The 19,831-nt window shown below is 43.1% G+C and overlaps 1 protein-coding gene across 1 annotated transcript in view; it reads right to left on the reverse strand.

Moving 5' to 3' along the window:
* The window catches only part of F8 (coagulation factor VIII), a 55,083-nt gene that overhangs the window by 8,836 nt on the left and 26,416 nt on the right, over window positions 1-19,831 (reverse strand). Inside the window, exons 14-22 of the mRNA XM_034424050.3 lie at window positions 17,292-19,614; window positions 15,744-15,909; window positions 12,467-12,679; window positions 10,861-11,089; window positions 8,635-8,817; window positions 8,346-8,462; window positions 5,864-5,935; window positions 4,408-4,493; window positions 3,061-3,216 (exon numbers count right to left, since the gene is read on the reverse strand). Coding sequence (XP_034279941.2) covers window positions 3,061-3,216; window positions 4,408-4,493; window positions 5,864-5,935; window positions 8,346-8,462; window positions 8,635-8,817; window positions 10,861-11,089; window positions 12,467-12,679; window positions 15,744-15,909; window positions 17,292-19,614 — 3,545 coding nt within the window. The remainder of the gene's footprint in view (window positions 1-3,060; window positions 3,217-4,407; window positions 4,494-5,863; window positions 5,936-8,345; window positions 8,463-8,634; window positions 8,818-10,860; window positions 11,090-12,466; window positions 12,680-15,743; window positions 15,910-17,291; window positions 19,615-19,831) is intronic.

Here is a 19,831-nt window from a genome sequence, read left to right on the forward strand (position 1 = left end):
GGGCTTCAGGGACAGGATCTCCATAGCTTTTTTTTTTTGGTTGCAACATGGAAGAGCTTTTCCACAACTTTCTCTGGACTGGGTTTTTGATTTCCCAATCTAGCCTATGCCCCAATGTTTTTTCTGCCCACCCAAATCTTAACCAGGTCAGGCTCTGCTTAGCTTCTTTCTAGCCTCAGCCAAGCTCAGCTAAATAATTCGCCCTGGCTTGACTTCTTTGCAGAAGATGCTAAAATGTGAGTTGTTCCAGGGAGTTTTTGCTGATCAGACCAAACCCGTCGAGGTTTGCTTGTTGTTAATTGTTAATTGAACCTGCGATTGTTACTGCGTTATCAATTTTGTTGTTTGTTCAAGTATTACATGCATCTTTCTTAATTTGCCATATGGTGGATGTTTTATTGTGGTGTCTATTTTATTATTAATTGCCTAGCAGATTATATGTAACCCAGATGAAGAAATAGAACAGAAGACGGAAGGGAAGGGAAGGGAAGGGAAGGGAGGGGAGGGGGAAGGGAAGGGAAGGGAAGGGAAGGGAAGGGAAGAGAAGAGGGAAGAGAAAGGAAGGGAAGAGGAGAGGAGAGGAGAGAAGAGAAGAGAAGAGAAGAGAAAGAAGAGAAGAGAAGAGAAGAGAAGAGAAGAGAAGAGAAGAGAAGAGAAGAGGGAAGGGAAGGGAAGGGAAGGGAAGAGGGAAGGGAAAGGAAGGGAAGAGGAGAGGAGAGGAGAGGAGAGGAGAGAAGAGAAGAGAAGAGAAGAGAAGAGAAGAGAAGAGAAGAGAAGAGAAGAGAAGAGAAGAGAGAAGGGAAGGGAAGGGAAGGGAAGGAAAGAGAAGAGAAGAGGGAAGGGAAAGGAAGGGAAGAGAAGAGGAGAGGAGAGGAGAGGAGAGGAGAGAAAAGAAGAGAAGAGGGAATGGAATGGAATGGAATGGAATAGAATAGAAAGAATGGAATGGAATGGAATGGAATGGAAATAATGGAATGGAATGGAATGGAATGGAATGGAATGGAATGGAATAGAATAGAATAGAATAGAATAGAATAGAATAGAATGGAATGGAATAGAATGAATGGAATGGAATGGAATAGAATAGAAAGAATGGAATGGAATGGAATGGAATAGAAAGAATGGAATGGAATGGAATGGAATAGAAAGAATGGAATAGAATAGAATAGAATAGAATAGAATAGAATAGAATAGAATAGAATAGAATAGAATAGAATAGAATGGAATGGAATGGAATGGAATGGAATAGAAAGAATGGAATAGAATGGAATAGAATAGAATAGAATAGAATAGAACAGAACATTTATTGTCACCTTGAATGTACACTAGTCAGCATACATTAAAATGAAATTTCATTGCATTCAGCTCTCAAAAGATAATCGTTATGCATATACCCCCACCCCCCCCCACACACATATACGACACAGAGAAACATCACACTCTAGTTCGAACGTATACGTATACATGGGGGGGGGGGAAGAATCACGGATGGCATAAACAACAAAGCTGTTACAGAATCTAGCAGTCCTGCTATAGACTAAGCACTGCCACCTCCTGTTGGCCATTCATGTATGCATCCCATTTATCACCATGTATAACCTGAGCCATAAAAAGAAAAACACCCCTGAAGTCCTGAAGTCAAGCAAGTCCGCATTTTGCATGAACCGGGTTCTTTTCAGCAGTATGCCAAATATTCAAATCGCTGTATTTATATTCTTGATTTGTTCTACTTTTGTGGTGGTTAAAAAAAGATGGTGAACGTAGCTATTCTCGCTTTTTTTCCCCCTCAGGTACAAGTCATCCTGTATTTAGCCTTTTTTCTACCCCAGCTATGATGTTTTTGGTTTGAGGCAACTTCTCAGATTGAAGAATTATCTGCCAACCGCAGTATCAGATTTAACGCAGCCTTTTCCATCCCGGATGCATTAAATCCATTGTTATTATTATCTCATAATAATAACATGTAACATTAATATAATGTTATCTCCTCATCAGGAGATCATTAAAAGTGGAAAGCAGCTCTAAACTTCAACTCTGCGGGTAGCAAATTTAAAGATTTGCAGCCTCAACGTGTCTGAAGGGTAAGGTAAAGGTTCTCCTCGCACATATGTGCTAGTCGTTCCTGACTCTAGGGGGCGGTGCTCATCTCCGCTTCAAAGCCGAAAAGCCAGCGCTGTCCGAAGACGTCTCCGTGGTCATGTGGCTGGCATGACTCAACACCAAAGGCACACGGAACGCTGTTCCCTTCCCACCAAAGGTGGTCCCTATTTTTCCACTTGCATTTTTTTTATGTGATTTCGAACTGCTAGGTTGGAAGAAACTGGGACAAGTAACGGGAGCTTACCCCATTACGTGGCACTAGGGTTTTGAACCACTGAACTGCCGACCTTTCAATCGACAAGCTCAGCGTCTTAGCCACTGAGCCACTGTGTCCCCTGTCTGAAGGGTACTGCTGCTTCTATTTGACCCTCTTAAACATGCCTTCTACCATGAAATGATGGTTTGCATTCTCAACAGTATTAGTACATTTTCAAACTGTCCTTCTGTTTTCTGATTACAGGATTATTTACGGGACGGCCTACTACCACAAGCAGCCTCCCACCGGCTGGTACGCTCCCATAGAGAGGGGCTCCTCCGGGTGCCGTCAGCTAAACAATGTCGACTGGCGGCCCCCAGGGGGAGAGCCTTCTCTGTGGGGGCACCCATTATCTGGAACGAGCTCCCCCCAGAGATACGGAGGATCCTGGATCTGCACACTTTCCGCCATGCTCTTAAGACTCTCCTATTCCAGCAAGCTGGCCTGGCCTAAATTTTCTCCCCTGTTTTAAAATTCTTTTAAATTGAAATTTTAGTCTGTTTTAAATTATTGGGATTTTTAATTGTCTCGGGCTAAATTATTTAATCTGGTTTTAATTATGTTTTTAACTTTTGTATCTATGTATTTTATTTTGTGCCTTTCAACACCCTGAGTCCTTTGGGAGTGGGGCGGTATATAAATCTAATAAAACAAAACAAACAAACAAACAGGAGAATCACTAAAATAAAAAAAAAAATAATTACCATTTGAGAGCTGGTAGAATTGCCTTTATAACTCTTCCAATTCTCTCCATCCAGACTATAGAAGATGACAAACTGGGAGATGTAATAGTTGGATAATTTCTGCCGAGCTCCTTGGGTCTTGATTCCATGGATGATCTTGGGTTGGAGCAAGTCCACCTGAAGAACAAAGACACACACTTTTCTTTTGGAAAACAAAGTTTCTATAAAGCATCTTTCCTCAACTTCCAGATGTTTGGGATTGCACCTCCCAGAGTTTCAAATTCAACACCGCAACCATTAAACAGAAATGACTGTTGAGTGTCATTCGCATTGTCACTGGCCTCCTTAGGAACTTTTGAGGTCCTACTACCCCCAAAGAACCCACTGCTGATATTGGTCCTGGGGTTCCCACCTAATATACACACTACATAGTAAGATACATGAACCTCCCGTCATCTTACCTCTTTTTAAGGCCAGTTATCACCATTTAAGATTACAGTAGGAAATTTAAAGGGTGACCATCATTTCAAATGGTGGCAGTGATTCCATTGCTATTCAACTATATTAGATCTGATCTAGCTTGAAAACATACAAGTGCAATAAAGCTGCTAATCTTAAAATTGCATTACAAGGTCTAGTTCATGTGTGGACTACAAGGTCACTTAGTGAATTACTTTCACTTTCTCTATTGTCCTAAAGAAGTGTTGGTGGCCCACCAGTGGCCAGTGGATCTAGCAGCAGATTCGGACAGCGAGGAGGTTGGGGAGGAACATGGGCCAGTCCTGGAGTCTGGGGAGGGCTCTGACGAGGGCTCTGCATCAGAGGCAGAGGGGGGCCAGGGCCGTATGCCAGTTATCAGCTGCCTTCGGAGTCAGACATCAGTGAGGCAGATGAACAGCTGGAGCCTCTTCCCAGTGTGCGCGTGCGCAGAGTTGCCAGACGAAGGGAACAGCTAAAGAACAAGGGTCAACTTGGGAGTAAGGCCACAGGTGGACGATGAAGGGCCCCTCCCAGAGGGAATAAAAGAGGAGCGAAAAGGGAGTGGAGTTTGCAGGAGACAATTCGTTCATTCCTGCATTCTTGCCAAGTATTGCGGCATCTGAAAGATATCGGCCTGGCCACTCTCCAAGCCTGATAAAGGTCGGTAATTGTGAACAATCTTGAAAGACTGTGGGAGAGGAAAGACTTTGCTGGAGAGGAATTCACTGTAAATTAAATAAAAGGGGTTTATCGGGACGAGGACTCGGCTTCGTGCTGCTGGGGAAGCCTAGGTCAGAACAAGAAAAAGGGGAGCTGATAATTACGCATCCTATTATGCCCATTTGTTATTTACCTGTAGTACATCTCCATCCTAACGATCAAGCTTACCTGGATCCAGGAGTTCTTTTGGTCACTCCTCCAAGCATTGATTGACCCAGAGTTGTCCAATCTGGCCAGACTGGGGACCCATCCACCTTGGACCAAAGGAAGAAGACAAGAAACTAAGAACATGAGGTTTTGGCAAGTTGTGGCTCTCAATAGCTGGTCTTCCTTAGTGGTGGACCTTGGATTGGACCTTAAGGCCAAAGCCTTTAAGGGGTTCCTAACCACATGGTGACCCAAATAAGGCAGAGAGTAAATAGCTAATGGGGCAGCGGTAACCAAAAATGATGTCAATATCTGAGCAGAGAGAGTGATGCTCAAACTCAATGAAGCAACCATGCAATAATATTTTGTCTGATTGATAGATGGACTGGAGATAGAAGCAACCAGCCAAGAATGTATATAATTGCAGATAATGTTATGATTTCATTGAATATTTGATAATCTTTTGCACAATTAAATATTCCTAGGCAATTAGAGCCTGGATAGCTCAGCAGACTAATGCATTGTAATTTAACTCCAGCTGTCTGCAATTAGTAAGTTCGAATCTTGCCAGGCTCAAGGTTGACTCAGCCTTCCATCCTTTCTAAGGTAGGTAAATTGAGGACCCAGTTTGTGGGGGCAATAAGCTGACTTTGTAAAAATATACAAAAGTATGAAGGCTATTGCTTAACACATTGTAAGCCGCCCTGAGTCTCTGGAGAAGGGCGGCATATAAATCAAATTAAAACAAAAAAAAATTAAACAGTGGAAGAGCTTGCCTTCCGAAGTTGTAGGGGCTTCATCACTGGAGGTTTTTAAGAAAAGACTGGACTGCTACTTGTCCGAAACGGTATAGGATCTCCTGCTTGAGCAGGGGGTTGGACTCGAAGACCTCCAAGCAGGGGTGAAATCCAGCGGGTTCTAACAGGTTCAGGAGAACCGGTAGCGGAAATTTTGAGCAGTTCGGAGAACCAGCAAATACCATCTCTGGCTGACCCCAGAGTGGGGTGGGAATGGAGATTTTGAGTATCCTTCCCCTGCCATGCCCACCAAGCCACGCCCACCAAGCCACACCATGCCCACCAAGCCATGCCCACAGAACCGGTAGTAAAAAAAAAATGGATTTCACCACTGCCTCCAAGGTCTCTTCCAGCTCTATTCGGTTGACCATACCTGCATAATATCCCCCTTCTTTCTTAACAGAACCAAAACAATATATTTATTTATTTGTTTCCATTTCTATACCGCCCTTCTCCAATAGGACTCAGGGCGGTGAACAGCCAAAGTAAAAAACAAAACATACAAAATTTAAAAACAGTTTAAAATAATTAAATATTTTGGCCGTAAATTAAAACAACCCAATTTAAAATCAATTTAAAATTTAACTCAAGCCAGCCCAGCTAGTTGAAATAAATGGGTTTAACAATATAGACAAAACCCAGGATCCAATCAGAGAAGAAACCAAGGTTCTCGTTCTCACCATTGTGTTCTGAAGCCGTGATCTGAGAGTCAGCAATATATCCAGAAGCTAAGCCCAGAGGACTCTGGCAATCTGAAACCAAGGGGTAAAAAAAAATACAGTGATGTAGTAATTGTTGAACACACGACCGATCCGATTTTTGAGTTTTTTTGTGGCAGACCTTAAGACAATATGGCAGAAGTAAAACGAGGATGCAGCACGGTCCTTAAGCAAACCGATGCTTCTCTATGGATGTGGCTTTGCCAAAAGCCAGAAGGAACTGCCAGTGACCATGAGACATTGCATACCGTCATAAATACAGGTAGCCCTCGACTTACGACTACAGCAGAGCCCAAAACTTATGTTGCTGAGTAAGAAATTCGTTAAGTGAGTTTTTACAATTTTTCTTGTCATATTTGTTAAGCGAATCTCTGAGTAACATTAAGTGAATCTGGCTTCCCCATTGACTGTGCTGGTCAGAAGGTCACAAAAGGGTGATAACATGACCCTGGGACACTGCAACGGTCATAAATATGAACCGGTTCCCAAGCATCTGAATTTTTTTTTAATAATGTTTTTATTGTACATTTGCCTTTATTCTATATCACAGTGTTCTGACCCAGCTACGGACCCCAAAGAACGCAGCACACACAAACTCTATACAAAGCTTATTTTACTCAAATAACTTAGTCTTTATCAACCAAAGGCTATTAATAAACTGTCTTAACAGCCTACCAGAATTCTGAGATAAGGTAATCACAGTCTTACTAGAGTTGGCAGAAAGCCCAGAAGCAATTTTGCAGAGAATCCAGACGCAAAGGAGATTGAACTAAAGTTGTTCCCTACAGCTTGCTGCAAGCGGTGTTCCTCCTTAAATAGGCTAAGGGAGTGGCCAATTAGCCCCAAGCCTTACTCTCGAGGAGACCTCCTCCTGAGGAGCCACTCCTGCCTTTTGGCAGCTCTGCGTGCCTGTGCATCGAGAAGAGGCTCCTCCTCTTCGTCCTCTTCACTTAAAGGAGCTTCTGGAGGTTCTGAAGGCCCTGGCTGAATCCCAGCTTCTGGCACCACATCTTCTCCAGCCTCCTCATTGTCCGACTCGAGCACCAGCTGCACAGGCTGCTGGCGCACCACCACACCAGCCTCCTCGTTGTCGGAATCAGCTACAATCTTCACAGGCCATTGATGGGCCACAACACAGAGATTCAGTTTTGCAACCGCAGTATATTGATTGTATCATACTCTTTTTGAAAAATATATATGATGTTATACATCCTAAACGCAACCGTTTTTTTCTTAATCATATAGTATAGTCTCTTTTTACATACATATTATTGTACGTCATAATTATATCCATTATTTCTATGGTTATACCATTGGAGCCTATACATTTATCACTCTATGTGTTTTGATTTACAATTGTGTACAGTCCAATAATACTATTGCTTGTAATGTATATTCTTATATATATCTTTATACTTGTATTTACCGTATTTTTCGGAGTATAAGACGCACCTTTTTCCCTCTTAAAAGGGGGTGAAAATTTAGGTGTGTCTTATACACCGAATGTAGCCCCGCCCACCCACCGGCCCCCCACCCTTTGGCCTCTGCCTCACAGCAGTTACCTCCTTGCAAGCAAACAGCAAGAAAAAAAAGCTCCTTTCAGTTTCAGCACAGCCTAGTTAGCACAAGTTGATTGGATCGGCTTCCCAACTCTCAGCTGATTTGCTCTCAGCTGTTTTGTGCAGGGCTCTGCTGCTTGCTGAAAAGAGGTAAATTGCTGGAGCAGATTTTTTTCCCCCTTGTGCTAATCAAGCTATGCTTAAAACGAAAATGAAAGTAAAGCAGGCTGTTTGCTGTTTGCTGCAACCAGGCAAAATTGCTGGGAGGCAGAGGCAGATTTCTTTTTCTTCTTTTCCTCACCAAAAAAGGTAGGTGCGTTTTATACTCCGGTGCGACTTATACTCCGAAAAATATGGTATTTCTAGTTTGTTAATCTTCTTTCATTATTAATTTTCTAATCTCTGCACGTATTATCTAGCCATTTATACAATGAGTCCCATATTGAGTAATATTCTGTTTCTCCTTTATATTTAAGTTCCATCGTTAACCTGTCCATTTTGGCACATTCTAATATTTTCTTTATTGCCATTTCATCTGTAGATGTACTTCCGTTTCCCAAGAATTTTGATCACATGACAACAGTTGTAAATATGAAAAACGGTCATAAGTCACTTTTTCCAATGTTGTTATAACTTCAAATGGTCACTAAATGAACTGTTGTAAGCCGAGGACCACCTGTACGGCCATGTTGCCAGTGCTTGACAACATGACTGTGGTCATATGACTGTGTGGGGTGGAACCATTAGAATTTCCAGGATGTATTTCCCCATTTTTTTAAATTAGATATAACTTCAAGTGGCTGCTATGTGACCTGTCCTAAGTTGAGGACTACCTGAAGATTTTTGTTATTGAATTAGAAAGAACAAATTGCTCAATTTCTTACCTTTGTTGTACACGAGGAAGAGGGCACTCATTCCCGCCTGTTCGTGCTCACTAACTGCACATTCTACTCGCCAGATCCCGGGATGGGATGGTCTCATTTCCACCGTCTCAAAGGCACCTGCCCGAAGTTGCAAGAATAACAAACAATCAACACAACAAAGCAGCAGAGGATTGAACTAGAGTACATGTCTGGCTACCTCTAAGTTTATCATTCCATGGTTAAAGAAGCTGTTCTTACTAAATTCAGGCATAAACCGGCAAAAGGTTCAACCACTCATACTGTGTCTCACCAGGGAAGAGGTTATAGATGGCCAAACGGTACTCCTCAGCCGTTCGGATGGTGAACACCTGCCCATGGAAGTGGACAGCGTGGATGTCTTCAACACCACCTGCATTCAGCAGATACCATCTGACCTGCTGATGTAGACCCATCACTAGCCCTGGCAACGTGTCTCTCACATGGCCATTGATAGCTGAGGAAAAGAGAATGGAGAATGTTCAGGTTTAATTCAGCCCTATCTTAATTATCAATTTAGATTCTAAGTACAGCTGAGAAAGGTTGGGTGAGGAACATCACCATTCATGAAAGCTATAAAGGAAGACAGAACAGCCCTTTTTCTTAGACGACTGGAATGACCGGTCTGTTGTGGCCCGCCAGCTGCCAGCAGAGCTGGCGGCAGACTCGGACGATGAGGAAGTTGGGGAGGAACTTGGGCCAGTTCTGGAGTCTGGGGAAGGCTCTGATGCATGCTCTGTGTCAGACGCAGAGATAGAGCCAGGGCTGTCTGACATTTCCCAGCCACCGGAGAGGCAGCTGCCTTTGGAGGCTGAGATGAGTGAGGAGGAAGAACAGCTGGGGCCTGTTCCAGATGCACGTATGCACAGAGCTGTTAGGAGAGGAGGACAACGGAGGACAAGGAGTCGATTTGGGAAGCAAGGCACACGTGGACGCTGAATGGCCCCTCTCTGGCTGGGGAATAAATAGAAGGAAAGGGGAGTGGTTGTCGTAGGAGACAACTGTTCGTATTTCTGAAGATTTTGCTCATTGTGTTTCGTGCCACAGAGACTGCTTGCCAGAACTTAATTTGCAGCCTTTCAGCTGGGAGCTCACGGCCTTGCAATTATCGCAAGGAACTGATAAGATCTATTGCTGCCGTTAACTCCTTGAAGAACTAATACCTGGACTTTTCGGTGAGTGAATGCCATTAATTCACTAGAGATAAATCAAGAAGGGGTTTTCGTGACAAGGAATCTGTTTCGTGTTTCTGCCAAGGCTGGGTCAGAACATGGTCATTCCATGGAACTCACTAGCAAAAAGAAAGCATTGAGGGTGTCTCAACCAAAAAGAACTGGTGATCGGATTCCATGAGCAGACTTATAGGCAGTCCTAGACTTACGACCACAATTGGGCACAAAATTTCTGTTGCTAAAGCAAAGCATCTGTTAGGAGAATCTTGCTCCATTTTGTGATGAATCACTGCAGTCACACGCTTGTTCAGTGAATCTGGCCTCCCCATCGGCTTCGTTTGCCTGAAGGTCGCAAAACGGGATCACAACCCTAACCGTCATAAATATGAGCCAGTTGGCAAGCGTCTGAATGTTGATCATGTGACCATGGGGATGTTGCAACCGTCGTAAGTGGGGAAAACAGTCATAAGTCACTTTTTTCAGTGCCATTGCATCTTTGAATGGTCACCAAATGAACCTGTTATTACTCAAGGTTAGTTGGGAGATTAGTTAGTTCATTAGCCTGATTTTCTTAATCATTTCCTTGAGAGCCTAGAAAGAGAAGCAGGAGAGAACAGGGATAGAAGGAAGGTCCTTACCCAGCAGTGGGCTGCTGCCAGCTTGGACCGGTTCGGGCGAACCGGTAGTTCTGATGATCAGCTGGCCCCGCCCACCCGCCCCCGCCCTATCTTGTCCTATATTTCCTTCTTTCTGGCTCAGTTGATTCGCGCGGTATAGCTGATTTCCATGCCTCCGCTGTTCTACTTACCCAGGCTGCCTTAGAAGGTAAGCAGCTGAGCTTCAAATTGAACGCTGCATGTGTGCTGACAGGGATGGGCTGCTGGGGGTTTGCAGGGGTTCAGGAGAACCTCTAGCTAAGACTCTGTGCAGTTTGGAGAACCCCCAAATCCCACTCCTGGCTGGTCTCACCTACCCCTCCCCTCCCAGGAGTCCCCACATGGCCTGTTTTGGATGCAGGTAAGTGCAGGGCGCACATGGAGGCTCAGGGAGGGCGCAAAAATGGGCATACCAGAAGTTTGAGGCGGCCGGAAATGAGTCTGTTTCCGGCCTCCAGAGAGCCTCCGGAGCCTGGGGAGGCTGTTTTCACCCTTCCGGAGGCTCGAGGAAAGCCTCCGGAGCCTAGGGAGGGCAAAAAGCCCCCCCCCCCGCTGCCATGGTGCAGGAGGCCGACCATGGCCATGTCTACCCAGCAACCTTGCTAAAATTTTTGAAGCCCACCCCTGATAGAACCAGTTGTTAAACCCGTTGCAGCCCACCGCTGTCCTTACCATAGAAGGTGTGGTTGCTTTTAAGGGCAGGATCGTCCATCTGGATTTGGCAAGGAGGCGGGCAGCTCCTTTCAAAGTTCTCAGCAAAATACCAGCTCTTCGTTTCGTCAAAGATGGTGAAAAGTAAGGCGAATTCTTGAATAGCCAACTGTCTGACATGTGTGGTGTGGAGAATCGCAGCCCGGCAAATAATCAGAGGTCCAATAAGTCCAGAATGCAGATCTTTTTCCTGGAAAAGAAGCGGGAGGAAGAGAAGCCGAAAAAAGAATGACATCGCTTTAGAACTGTCTTATTTATTTATTTTTTAAAAAAACTTTCATTCAGAGCATCTAAGACAGTACTTGCTGGTGTCTTTGTTTACCATTAGAAGTGCATTAAAACACCCTTGAAATTGTCTTTTTATTATTTTCTTTGAATTTTGTTAATATATTTGGCTTTAATGCTGGCTTTGCAATTTACAATTGTAAATCAGTGGTGGCTTTGAAATTTTTTTACTACCGGTTCTGTGGGTATGGCTTTGTGGGCGTGGCATGGCTTTGTGGGTGTGGCTTTGTGGGTGTGGCAGGGGAAGGATACTGTAAAATCTCCATTCCTACTCCACTCCAGGGGAAGGATACTACAAAATCTCCATTTCCTCCTGATCAGCTGGGAGGCAGAGAATAGATGGGGGCGGGGTCAGTCAGAATTTTTACTACCGGTTCTCCGAACTACTCAAAATTTCCGCTACCGGTTCTCCAGAACTGGTCAGAACCTGCTGAAACCCATCTCTGTTGTAAATGTATAATTTACAACAGAGATATAATATGCTTCACTAACTCAAGCCTATTTTAATTTCCGCCGAAACAGCTGGCTTCGTTAATAAGCCAGCATTTTATTATAAACCAAGCCGTTTTATTATAAACTGTTTTATTATAAACCATTTTATTATTATATTAGTTATTATTTTATTATAAACCAGCATTTATGTACAGTGGCCATACATCCTTTATTATAAAAGACAGTCCTTTGGAATTTATTTATTTTTCAAAAACTCACTTTTCTCCTTTGTTTGAATCATTTAACTGGAAAGCAAAATTTAAATTTGACGGAAGCCCTCCTAACGTATTCTGCACATCATTTTTTTTAAAAAGAATTCATTCAAACAGGGATTGTGGTGCTTAATCTATGCCAGGGGTATGCAACCTTAAACACTCAAAGAACCATTTGGACCCGTTTCCCACAGAAAAGAAAACACCGGGAGCCACAAAACCCTTCCCGTGCCTGACAATTTCTTGAGAGGACACAAAACTAGCAAATGTAGTTGAATTAAACGTTCTGTTTTCTTCTGAAACTTTTCTTTTCTTGGATTTACCCATGGTTGGCCTACCGGAGGTTGAAAAGCTCTATAAATTGCATGCTGACGGGTGTCGCATATTGGCAGTTGTGACTCATATTTTGAATGACAGGGAGCTGTAGCAGAGGGGTAAAAGAGCCACAAGCATCTCCAGAGCCGCAGGTTGCTGACCCCTGATCTATACAAATTCCTGATCTAATTTTTCAGGTTGCTGTATATCCCTAAACATTTGATATTGGTAACCCCAGTAGAAAATAAGAATTCTCCATTTACCAGGTTAACGCTGGAAAAATAGGCCCATGCTTTGCAGTCAAATTCAGTGGGACTGGGAGCCATTTCAGACAACACCTTGAGGGAGTATTGGCGAACCTGGTTTGGCTGAACAGCCTCTGGCTTCTGGTGTTCTCCATCTTCCTGGCTCCCTTCATATGGCAGTAAATTAGAATGGAAAGAATAAGGTCGGGAAGCCATGTTCTTGAAAGTCACCTAATATGAGGGAGAAATTTGTGAAGTAGAATTAGGAGAAAGGTGAGGAATCCACAGACTTTGAACTATGTGTCATTCCCCCATCGGAGCCTGAATCTGCTGGGGAAGATGAGCTGGAACCTGAGCCGACAAAGATTGAGGGGATGGCTTCGTTGTCTTCGGAAGAAAATGGGGAGGGCCAGAGCCTTTCAGGATTAGGGCAGCTTGTAGACAGAGAGGAACAGGGGCAGAATGAACATGAGAGACAGAGCTCAGGCGAGGAGCAAGGACCACCCCCTCCTGATCCGAGAGCACGGAGAGTGGAGAGAAGGTGTGAACAGTGCAGACTGAGCAGGCTACTTGGGAGAAGAATGCCCTGCCCGTCTTCACAAGGTGAATGAGACTTAAGGAGATCTGTGGGGGAGGGGCATTTGTCAGGAACAAACGCTGAGTTCCTGAAGTGTTGAGTGCCAACGTTTGAACTTTCCAAGAGTCCTTGCATTCTTTTTGGCTTTCTGGACTAATTACTTGGATCTTTTGCTTTCTGAACTCCTTGATTTGCCCTGCTGGATTTATTGCTGTGCAGCCCTGGTGTACACAGCGCTGGGCTGGACTAATTGCACCCAGAGGCTGCTTGAGGTTTGTGTGGGGGTTTGTTATCACTTTGCTCTGGGACTTGCCAGAAACGTTGGGGGAATTTGGAGCAAAAAAGTGGTGAAGTGCCAGCTGCTTGTGCAATCTCTGTGCCATGCCCCGGATCATCACACTATGGGAAATCCTGAAACTTTATTCTTTATTCTAGGAGCTGTGGTGGCACAGTGGTCAGAATGCAGTACTGCAGGCTAACTCACTGTTTACTGTCAGCAGTTCGATCCTGACCAGTTCAAGGTTGACTCAGCTTCCCTCCTTCCAAGGCTGGTAAAAAGAGGACCCAGATTGTTGGGGGCAAAATGCTGTCTCTTTAAATTGCTTAAAAAGTACTCTGAAGTGGTGTATAAGTCTAAGTGCTATTGCCATTTCCTAGATACCTTGGAAATCTTAATGGAGGAAACCATCAACGAAACCCACTTGAAGCATAGTTGGTCTTCACCTTTAGGAAGCCATTAAAAAGGTAAAGGTTCCCCTCGCACATATGTGCTAGTCGTTCCTGACTAGCGGTGAGGGGGCGGTGCTTATCTCCGTTTCAAAGCCGAAGAGGCAGTGCTGTCCAAAGACGTCTCCGTGGTTATGTGGCTGGCATGACTCAACGCCAAAGGCGCATGGAACACTGTTACCTTCCCACTAAAGTTGGTCCCTATTTTTCTACTTGCATTTTTTACGTGCTTTCGAACTGCTAGGTTGGCGGAAGCTGGGAGAAGTAACGGGAGCTCACCCCGTTACGCGGCACTAGGGATTCGAACCGCCGAACTGCCAACCTTTCTATCGACAAGCTCAGCGTCTTAGCTGCTGAGCCACCGCGTCCCATAAGAAGCCATTAGAAACAGAATTTTTCCAGAGGTCCTTTGGTGACCATAATACCCAGAATGATTGTAACTGTACCTGTGTTTTGAATGATTTACTGATTACCATTTTAATTTAAACTATAGATATTTTCTTTTTCTTTTTATTACTTTTTAGGGCCTTAGGATTGTGGTGAGTGAAAACAAGCAAATCAAATCAAGTAAGTGTGATTTCTCTGCGCTTTTTTAGAACCTTCAAACAGCTGATTTCATCTATCAGTTTTGGGATGGGAGTTACACACCAGATGAATGGAACAAACCAACCTTCAGGTTCCAACATTGCTCGCGTAAAAAAACCTGTTATCTTATGTCTACATTGTCTGGTTCACATTTTGAGAAAGAATAAAAAGAACAAGGAACTTAAATATGAGTCAGCCGTGTGCAGCAGCTGCCAAAAAAGTCCACACAGTTCTAGGCTGCATTAACAGAGGGATAGAATCAAGATCACGTGAAGTGTTAATACCACTTTATAATGCCTTGGTAAGGCCACACTTGGAATACTGCATTCAGTTTTGGTTGCCATGATGTAGAAAAAGATGTTGAGACTCTAGAAAGAGTGCAGAGAAGAGCAACAAAGATGATTAGGGGACTGGAGGATAAAACATATAAAGAACGGTTGCAGGAATTGGGTATGTCTAGTTTAAGAAAAGAAGGACTAGGGGAGACATGATAGCAGTGTTGCAATATCTCAGGGGCTGCCACAAAGAAGAGGGAGTCAAGCTATTCTCCAAAGCACCTGAGGGTAGAACAAGAAGCAATGGGTGGAAACTAATCAAGGAGAGAAGCAACTTAGAACTAAGGAGAAATTTCCTGACAGTTAGAACAATTAATCAGTGGAACAACTTGCCTCCAGAAGTTGTGAATGCTCCAACACTGGAAGTTTTTAAGAAGATGTTGGATAACCATTTGTCTGAAGTGGTGTAGGGTTTCCTGCCTAAGCAGGGGGTTGGACTAGAAGACCTCCAAGGTCCCTTCCAACACTGTTATTCTAAATTCTAAACTAGAGCCATTTTTTATCCCGCAACTCATCATGAGGTTGTCAGATGGTTATCCAATGTTTTCATTTTAGAACTAATTTTAAGGAGCCTTGGTGGTGCAGCGGACTAAGTGCTGTTATGTAGCACTTAGCTGCCAGCTGCCTGCAATTAGTGCGAGTTTGAATCTCACCAGGCTCAAGGTTGACTCAGCCTTCCATCCTTCCGAGGTAGGTAAATTGAGGACCCAGATTGTGGGGGCAATAAGCTGACTTTGTAGAAACACCGCTTATGGGGGGCCAAAAGCCCTAATAAGCAGGTATATACAAAAGAATGAAGGCTATTGCTATAAGTGCATTGTAAGCCGCCCTGAGTCTTCAGAGAAGGGCAGCATATAAATTGAACTAATAAATAAATAAATAAATAAATTTTCACCTTGATGGTCTCAGATGGCTGACTTGGAGATCGCAAAGGTAGGACAGAAGACATCAATGTGGCAAATATAGAAGAGGGATTTAAATGACAAAATATTCCTTTTCTTAAAGAAAAGTCCTGTTTAATTATGGGAGATTTGACCCTCTAATATTTTCCACCCACAGATCTATATCTCACCACAATTGTATCTTCAACCTGTCCACGGATGAATGGTCCCAGAATACCCAAATGTTCATCTAGCTCTCCACGGACAATCTGTCGGGTAAAAGTGCTGTCAAAATATTCTTGGAAAACAACTTTCTTGTAACTTCTAGAGAGCTTTCTCCAGCTGGTCCTAGGATCACTGTGTATAGAACATAAGCAATTGCTGTGATGAAATGAAACCTTTGTATTTGTACCCCGTTTCCCCGAAAATAAGACCCCACTGGAAAATAAGGCCTAGCATGATTTTTCAGAATGCTCGTAATATATTTTTTAAAAAATCTTCTCCGGAGACTCAGGGCGTCTTACAAGACATTAAGCAATATAAGCCCTACCCCCAAATAAGCCCCAGTTAAGATCGTCAACAGACGGAGGCATTTAGTACTGTATTTTCCTCAAAATAAGACCTAACCAGAAAATAAGCCATAATGCATCTTTTGGATGAAAGATTAATATAAGACCCGGTCTTATTTTGGGGAGCTAAAATTGTATGTAATCTGTAATATTTCTTCATCGTTTCTCTTGTTAGTCTTGTTAGTCTTCCACCCAACTCATCTGCAGTTAGTTCTTATGCTTTCTGGTAGTACCTTTTAGTTATGCTACTCGGTTGATTACAGCTCTTGGCTAGCATTGAGCAAACAAACTGTCTTTTCTCAAATCTTTGGTAGATATTTCCGTTTACAAAATGGCGGCTGTTACAAAGAACACAAAACGAATAGTTAACTACTACCCATGATTTCAGTCATAACTGTTATCTCTGAACTTTTTGTCTTCTTTCTACAATCAAGTGGCAATACTGATATATCAAAAACATTTCCTGACAGTGAGAATAATTGATCACTGGAACAACTTGCCTCTGGAAATTGTGGCTGCTCCAACACTCGAGGTTTTTAAGACGAGATTGGACAGCCATTTGTCTAAAATGGTATAGGATTTTCTGCCTGAGCAGGAAGTTGGAATAGAAACCTACAGAGACCCTTCCAATTCTATTATTCTGTTAGGGCGTATATTTGTCTGTCTATGTAAGTTGATCCAAACCTTAACAATCATTTTTATACTCATGTGAACTAAAGGTTTGAGAAGCAGTCTTCCCATATCTCAGGGGCTGCCACAAAGAAGAGGGGGTCAACCTATTTTCTGAAGCACCAGAAGGCAGGAAGAGAAGCAATGGATGGAAACTAATCAAGGGGAGAAGCAACCTAGAACTAAGGAGAAATTTCCTGACAGTGAGAACAATTAACCAGTGAAATGGCTCGCCTTCAAAAGTTGTGGGTGCTCCATTATTGGAGGTTTTTAAGAAGAGACTGGACAGTCACTTGTCTGAAATGTTCTAAGGTCTGCTCCTTGAGCAGGAGATTGGATTAGAAGACCTCCAAGGTCCCTTCCGACTCTGATATTCTGTTATTTAAATAATATTAATATTGACTTTAAATTACAAATAAAAACAGGATTCAAATCCCATTTAGTCACAGAACCCACTGAATGATCTGAGCAATTTCGGCAAAGGGATGGAAAAAAACTTACTTGTCTCTCAGATATGGGGAGGGAATAGATCCACCATAATCCCATGTCACCTCAACCGCAGCAATGTAATATTGTCGGATTTTCCCAGCGAACATACGTGGATCCTGTTCATCTTCATAGATATCGAAGTCCTCCTTGGTCTCCTCTGTATTGCTATATTCATCATAGTCAGATTTCTCTTTCACAGGCCTTGAGAAGTTTTCTCCTGCTGGTCGGTTGACATCTAAGGAGGTTCTGGAGACCTTCACATGAAACTCAGCCCCTGAATCCTTGCTGAGTGGGATTCCCACTTCTTCCTTCCCTTTGAATACTGCTGTTTCATCTTTTGAGCTAGGAATCTCACTTTGTTCATCATTAAACCCATTCATTTCTTTTGAGCTATTGATGTCCTTCAACAGCTGCCCTTGAATGTTCTGGTTGGATACTGGAAAGACTTGAGAGAGCATATCATGTGCTGATGGAGTTTGTTGTAGTGAGATGTTCACCTTCTCTCTTTTAATGATAGCCTTCAAAGATTCATTTCTTAATGTTTGTTTTTCATCTCCACTAGACTTCCTTAAGTTCAACTGCAAAAAAGTTTCTGGGCCAGCTTGTCTCATTATTGGTGCATCTTTGGGAGAGCTAAATGAGCCAGAGGTGTCTGCTGGTTCTGTGTTTTTTGGAGAAAGAACGTTGACTTCTGAAATATTTCCTTCTGCAAAATCATTTGAAGTCAGCCCTTGCTTTGTTTCCATATTATGGTCGCTTGTTTCTGTTCTAAAATGATGAGGAACCACAGTGATATTGATTACATTCTTCATCGCTGGGGATGAGCTTAGATTATATTGGATGATGTTGCGGAGAGAATAATACGAAGCTGTGGTTCTGCCATCATCTGTTATAGGATGATCTCCTTTAGCTCTACCTGTTAAGGGAGGTCCCGTTATGGAAGACACGGTCTTATTGCTTGTCCTAAGGAAGTTGAGCAATGGCTGAACTCTGACATCAATCTCGCTAGAAGTTTTGGCTTTGATATCTGCTCTAGCGCCTACTTCATCCAACGGGACTTCCCATGACTTCGCAGACCTCTTTCCCAAGTGTCTCCTGCAACCATGGGAATGCTGTTGACAGGCCGTTGACTTTGTCGTACGTGTCGTTGTTTCTGGGCTCTCTTGGTTTAGTTTTGACTGACTCTCTTCTGGGTTAGAACTTACATTCTTCTCCAGGCCAGCTAGCTGCGATGGAGAGGTTCCTTCCAGGTGTAAAATATCCTCTTCCCCAGATAAATTAACTTGGGGAATCCTTAAAATCGATCTACTTTGTGTAACCTTTTGCTCCACGGATATGTTCAGGGCTCCATGGGAATTTGTGACACTGGGTGCAGCATTGAATCTGGGCAAAGTTTTTTTTCCTGAGAGAAGCTTGTCTTGGTTTGTTTCTTGAAAATCTCCTGGGAGAGGCACACTATCTTTTCCAGTATTAGTAGAAGAGAGGTTTATAAAGAATCTATCATTATCATTTTCAATATCATTAACATAGAGAGATTTGTCCATAATATCAGTCCATTTATCTGAACCCATTGCCTCCTCTCTCTTTGGAAACAAGGGGTTTTGTCCGTTCAAAAGATTTGGCAATCCAACAGTTGGATTTATCTTCAGTTCCATAACCTTCTCCCTCTCATTATCCCGAGGAGTCTTCCTCAGAGGTTCTGCATTGATTGCTTCATTGTGGGGCACCATAGGAATATCATTGTTACCAAGGGAAAGAAGTTCACTTACAAATGTAGAGTTTCCAGCACCATCGCTTGGCCTCTGAATTCCTGCATCAAGAGCTTTTCTATCTAGATTGGCTAAACTTGCTAACGAAAGGTTACTGTGATGTGATATTTCCTGGGTGAGTGGTGAGTTTTCTGAAGGAGAAAACTCTTCAAAACTTTGCTTCCGTAGAGGTGATTGTTCTTCTATGGGGAAAGCATCCCTGGGCAAGACCTCAAACAAGGGTTCATCTACAGGTAAGGGTTCCCCTGGAGAGATGACTGAGTCAGTGGAGTTCCTGGGATGGTTTTCTTTGAGAAGATGTCTGGATTGCTCAAGACACTTCAGCCTTTCATCTTCTGAATGTGAGGTAGCATTTGGGCACAGTTGGAGATGTCTACTTGTCTTGGAGAAACCTCTTGGCTGGGGGTTATTGGCTTCACCGATATAATCCGATGGAATGCCTTCATTGTAGTACTCTTCATAGTCCTCGCCAACATACTCTTCTTGGTGACATACAAAAATACTTAACTTAGCTCTCATTCCTTGTTTTCGAAAATTAGGATTCAAGCATCCCAGCATCCATTTGCCTGTCTCAGAGAAAAGGAAAAACAGAACCAAGAAATAAACTGAGAGGAAGATTTAAATAACATACACATTATATCAGAGGTGCATAATCTGGGACCTCAGAATTAATATGACCTAGCTAGAAACCATGAAGAAACCTTCAAAGGTTATTACCAAATTGTTGTAACTGAAGAAAAGGTTTAAGCTGTGATCTTTGACATGCCGGTCAGAAACCAAGAA

The sequence above is a fragment of the Pantherophis guttatus genome, chromosome 12 (genome assembly GCF_059756535.1).
Source record: "Pantherophis guttatus breed Tessera chromosome 12, ASM5975653v1, whole genome shotgun sequence".
Lineage (NCBI taxonomy): Eukaryota > Metazoa > Chordata > Lepidosauria > Squamata > Colubridae > Pantherophis > Pantherophis guttatus.